The sequence below is a fragment of the Oryza brachyantha genome, chromosome 9 (genome assembly GCF_000231095.2).
Source record: "Oryza brachyantha chromosome 9, ObraRS2, whole genome shotgun sequence".
In the NCBI taxonomy this organism is placed as follows: domain Eukaryota; kingdom Viridiplantae; phylum Streptophyta; class Magnoliopsida; order Poales; family Poaceae; genus Oryza; species Oryza brachyantha.
The window spans coordinates 9,329,494-9,335,493 of NC_023171.2; the positions used below are offsets into that span (position 1 = coordinate 9,329,494).

General features: G+C 43.3%; 1 protein-coding gene across 1 annotated transcript; it reads right to left on the reverse strand.

Moving 5' to 3' along the window:
* Positions 1 to 3,858: 3,858 nt before the first annotated feature.
* On the reverse strand, positions 3,859 to 5,656 carry LOC102707242 (anthocyanidin-3-O-glucoside rhamnosyltransferase-like). Its single transcript, XM_040527330.1, is given in 3 exon segments — positions 3,859 to 4,645; positions 4,648 to 5,503; positions 5,624 to 5,656. Coding segments are annotated over 3 exon segments (1,533 nt in total). The 3' UTR covers positions 3,859 to 4,001.
* Positions 5,657 to 6,000: the final 344 nt, after the last annotated feature.

The window sequence follows — 6,000 nt, forward strand, 5'->3', positions numbered from 1 at the left end:
TTTAAAATATGCTTATAGCTGGCTTATAGTCTGCTATTATATCTGCTCTAAATGGTATTGATGGAACTAACTTCTATAAAGTTTTAAAAATTACTATAGAAAAATGAGACGGCGAACTTCGAGAAGTGCACGAGTAAAAGCCGAGAAAAATGTAGGGATAACATGGTGCAACAAAAGCAGCCTGTGTCTCCGTTAGTGCCAATGCAGGAGATATTCGATGCCCAGTTTTTTGTCTAGCTTTGCTGAAAAGATGATTGGGACTGCAGTTGCAACAGGTTGTGGTTGGTATGATGGTTACAGCTCCCTGGATTGGGAGATTATACTTGTGTTGTCTCACGGCTGCTGATCAGTTTCGTGGCCTTTTGTTTTGTGATTAGTCTATTTACGAGGCCCACTGAAGGTTTGGTTTTCCTACTGGAAAATTTTGAAATAAAAGAGTATTTCAGGCTCATCGATTGGTTTTTCGTTGAAAAAAAATCAAACGGCATATTTGTTTACAAAAATAATTTATGACTAAACTTTTATATACATGTTCTTATTGATTAAAAAAGCTAAAGAAATAAACTATGATAAAACCCCTAAAATCCATTCTAATTTAAGGTTTAAAATTTAAATTTTTTAAGCATTTGTAAAAGTGAAAATATGATGTCATCAGATTCGATTTTAGGTGTTGCGATAAAAATTATACCTTTGTTCTTCGGGATATTCATTGTACATTTAGGTAAATATTCCCCCAAACGAATTAGGTGAAGAATAGCTCAGTCATATATGAGCTTCACAATTGCCCTCTTTATGCTTGCTGTGTGGTATATCTACATCGTTGTATCTATGCTCCTTTTTTCGTTTTACATTGGAAGCCAAAACGATATAAAATTTTGTGTGGAGACAAAGACGAAGCACGATATAAAATTTAAACCGTATCAGCATTTTCCGTTTGCCTTGTCGCTAACCACTTTGCTAGCCTGCTTTAAATATATTATCTGAGTTAATAATGCAGATACCGTTTGTCTAACCCACTGCTCTACGTGGTTGCTTTCTCTACTATCTTATTTATAATTATTGCCTGAAGACAGTGTTACATGTAGCAGCTGCTCTATATTTGTCGTTGAATACTACTGTTAGATAGTAAAACAGCTATTTCGTTGTTTGCTATGCAAAGCATCCTTGGTACTGGTACCTGTACAGGGAGGAAAACTCCCTTGTATTACATTTTCTTGGCATATGCCAATTTCTGGTTACCGAAAATCTATCATTTGGACTCCACTTTATTTTGTAAAACATAATACTCAATTATGTAAATTAATATAGAAAATGGTGGAGATGAATTATATATTTATTAAACAGGAAAAATATAGGCGAGGTATGGATCCTACATTTACAACAATTTTGGATGTAGATTCTAACTCATTACCATTGAATCGACTACGAAAGAAACTATTGAATGGTACTGTCACCTCTTATTTGGTAAAGAGTGACCCTTGCTGGTGCCTGGTAGTATGACTATTAAGTGCATGCATAAGAATGACTTCCAGCTATGATAAGTATGAGTGGAAGATGAAATGAATATAATTAGCGTCAGAGGCAAGCCAAATTTGGTACGTGTCAATCTTAGCAACATGGTCTTTTAATATGAAAACAACTGATAATATGATCCGGAGAGAAGAGGAAACGATGTTTTTATTGACATGGACATTACTACTCTTTTTTTTTTTTTTTGAACAATGCACCGGAAGGGAGAGGTTCTCGACCTGAATTTCAATTAAAAATAGTGCAATAAAAATTATGCGCCGCAACCTAAGAGTTCATTTGTTATGATCTAAACTTTCCAGTAAAAAGATGATCTAAACTTATGTAATTTCTACATACAAGTTAATGTCTTTCTTTTCATTGAGTCTCGTGTATGTTATGAGATCAACAATGGATCTGATGTTGGCTCAAACAAAAGCATAGGTTGTGTTAGGTTTTGTGTCATTTTCTCGTGGTTCTGATGTGTTATGTAGAGAAACAGAAGCATAATAATTGATCGTTTATGCTTTATCATACTTGACCGGATTCTCTGTTGTAGATCACTACTTTGTCGTATTTACTTTATCTAAAAGAAAATATATATGCAAAAAGGTTGAGCACGGAATGGGTTGGTATTTTGTAGTCCTGAGCCCTCTTGATATATTCTCTCCTTTCTCCCTCAGTAACTCTTACGCTAAAGAATTCCGGACTTATTAGGTGTTATTCGTAATGTTTTCTTTTCTTTTTTAGGGATCCTTTTAAAATATTTAATTCTCCTGGTGTGTGTATCTCGTAGTATGCTAATTTTTTCTATTTTTAGAGATTTTTAAGTATTTTTTAGAGATTTTTTAAAATGATACATGACACATTGATTATTTTACTAATATTATATACTCGCTTTTAAAAATCTTAAACAAATACTTAAAAATCTCCAAAGATAGAAAAATTTGGTGTGCTATAAGATTTTGATATGAAGAATGTATTGAGTTGTATAAATCGAAATTTATTGATAATTTGATATATTTTTGAACCTAACTCACGGAGCAGCCCATGAGTCGTGACTCACTGTAGCTAACCCTCTATGTACTACTAATTATATTATATTTATATTTATATATATATATATATATTATTATAAAAGGTGATAAAGTTTCTGCCGACAGATTGTGCCCGTCAATGCACAATCCGGATCGATAATGGACATGGGCGATGGACAGCATAGCCGGCTCAAAGCATTGTTGGCACAAAATCAATTAATAGTTGGCCGATGCTCTAATGTCCATATGACACCGATAGCCAATACACCAATAATTGATTCACTTGCTACACTTTTGGAAATTTAAAACAACTTTATTGGCATCTCGCCATAGACGATTTGGTATCATAGGAAGTTCTCAAACTTTCAATGGTGTTTATGTTTTGAAAAAAAAACATAATCATAAGATGATTTATTTAATAGAGAGAGTTACCCATGATTTTTTTTTCCTAAATCTTTTCTACGGCACTGAATTTTGTTCATCTCCTGCATGCCATTGAGTTTTAGTTTCCATCCCTTCTGTACCAATACAGTGCATTGACCATTAATTTTTTTTCCCAAATAATCATATTACCCAACTCTAATACTTGTTTGCTAGCATACTATAAATTCAAAAGATGAATAATAGATTAATTCGTAAAACAAAGAGAGGATGGAATTATTTGATCAGAAATTTAAGAACTCCACTTAGAAATTTTAAATAAATTTTAAACCAAATTTGATGAATTTCGGACAAGATTTTCACCAAAACCAAATAAAAGATCGTTTTGTAATTAAATTTATTGGTGAAATCTTATCTGGATTTAGTCATTTTTAAAATTGGTTCATTTCTTTTCAAATATGGCATAAAATAATTTTGTGGCATTTTATTTTATTGTAAAGGAAAAAATACACTTAGTCATCTACAAGTTTAACCGATTTTGTGTTTCCAACTCATCGGCTTAGCCCACATTTCCGATCGATCCAGCCCATCAGAGTTGGCTACCTCAGACCCTCAGTCCACGGAGCCAACCCTGTTGTTACCTGAAGGGGCGTGTGAAATTCGCCGCTCGGTGGTAATCACTTTCGTTATTCTCTAGACCGATGGCGAAATTATGAACTAATTTTAGATTTTTTTTGTGTTGCAATGCACCAGCACTTTTCTAGTTCAATCGTAAATCTAGAGTATGGTTTTCGAGTTTTTTTCATCGTAGTTTATTTTTAAAACTTAACTTTAACTTTACGTCAAAAAAATAACGTATAGACAAAATTTACTCATAAAAAACACTTTTGCTTTTTTTTTCACTTGAAACGCCAAAAGATCACCATCTTCTTCGTACGAGTTCGAGTTTTTTGAGCAAATCTTGGATTGGCGAGAGGTGTAAGCACTGCGAGGCGTACATTACATATCAATCCATAATTACAAGCAAAAACAAAAACACATTTCCACGCAAATCGTTCTTAATCCGCGCTTTATACGTTAGGCCGGCGTGACGAGCTTTCTCAGCCCGGCGACGAACTCCCGCGCGAACCTCCGCTACACCGCGTCGTCCATGAAGAACTCCCGCCACTTCTTCTCCTCGGCGCCCACTCCTCCGGAGACCGCCGCGGCCACCGCGTCGCGCACGTCGTCGCGCCCGAACCACCCGTCGGCGGCGCGCCGCGGGACCTCCCTGCCCACGCGGAGCTCGCGCGCGAACAGCGGCGCGTTCAGGTACTGGTCGCCCTTCATCGGCAGCAGCACGAGGCGGCAGCCGGCGACGAGGCCCTCCACGACGGAGCTGAGCCCGGAGTGGTTGACGAAGCAGCCCACGCTGCGGTGCCGCAGGATGTGCTGCTGCTGCACCCACCCGGTGTGGACGAGCCCTCTCCCCTTCACCCTCTCCTGCAGCCCCGGCGGCGTGCGCTTCTTGAGCTCCGCCTCAGCGTCCGCGCCCTTGGGGAAGTTGAGCACGGCGAGGAACGGAAGGTTGGTGGCCTCTAGGCCGAGGAGGAGCTCCGTCGCGGCGGCTGGTGATAGGAAGGTCTCGCTGCCGAAGGAGGCGAGGACGACGGAGTTGTCCGGGAAGGAGGAGAGCCAGGTCGCCCACCGCTCCTCCAGCTCGCCCTGCGGCGGATCCGGACGATGGGACCCGTGAGGAGCACCGGCTTGCCGTGCTGCGCCGCCAGGTAGTCGATGTAGGGACCTTCCATCTCGGCGCAGGTCTTGAGGACGAGGGCGTCGCGGGCCTTGATGCAGGCGGCGACGCGGTCATACACGCACGGCATGCCATGGAAGCTTTTGAAGAGGTAGCTGAAGTCGGCGGCCTGGTAGGCCGGCACGTTGACGAGCGGCGACGACGGCGGGAACCCCGCTGGCGTCGACGCGAGGTCGTCGACCGTCGGGCAAGCCCCGTGGAGGCGGCGCGCGAGGGTCATGGTGTACGCGGCGGAAACCGCCGCGAAGACGGAGAACCCCGCTGCCTTGACGCCGAGCGCCCTGGCGACGTCGGCGACCCACGGCGTGGCGAAGTCGAACAGCACGACGCCCGGGCGGAGCCTCGCGAGCAGCGCCTCCACCTGCGGCCGCGTAGCATCGAGAGCGATCTTGAGCAGCTCAGCGCCGTCCGCCGACACCTCCGCCGTGCTCTCCGCGCCCTCGGGTAGCCCCGGCACCCGCGGCAGGTCCAGCGCCTCCACGGCCGCCGCCGACGACAGCATGGCCTCAACGCGCGGCACGTTCGCCGCCGCCGACAGCAACGTGACGCGCACCCCGCCGACGCCGACGATCTTCCGCGCCAGCTGCGCGAACGGGCTGATGTGGCCGAACGCCAGGAACGGGAACATCACCACGTGCAGCTCCCCGTCTCCGCCACCGTCACCGCCGGCCGCCGGCCGCCGTCGCGCGCACGCTCTCCATATCGTCGTCGCGGCGATCGATCGATCGGGGCGCACGGAGAGACGTAGGTAGCTGGCGAGCAGACCTTGGCATGTTTCTTGTGACTAAAAAAAGAGGGAGCCTTTTGTATTCGGACGCGCACAGTTCGTCACGTCGCCGTCTAACGGCTGCCGCTGGCCCGCCGCTGCATCTACCCTCTCGATTACGACAGGCGTTTATCTTACCGGACAGCGTAGGGTTATCAAGATAGGACCCATTTGAGCAAGTTCAATAGTAATACCAACTACTGGTTCTAATTTATCTATAATCAGTCTAATAGCTAATTCATATAATAGCTACCTAGAAAATATATACTATTATGTCCCACCTGTCATACACACATTGTGTCTTAGAGTGGGTGCTACAGCTGGTTACAAATATATAGCCTACTGCTCTTCTCTCTTTTCTTATCTTAAAATATATTTATAGCTGACTTATAGTCTGCTATTGTCCTCGCTCTTAGTCGTTTGAGCAAACCTCTTCACACAAGTTCTTGTAATTTTAAGGGGTGAGTTGGAGAGAAAACATATCGCATATGCTTATTCTCATATTTTAAGTGACT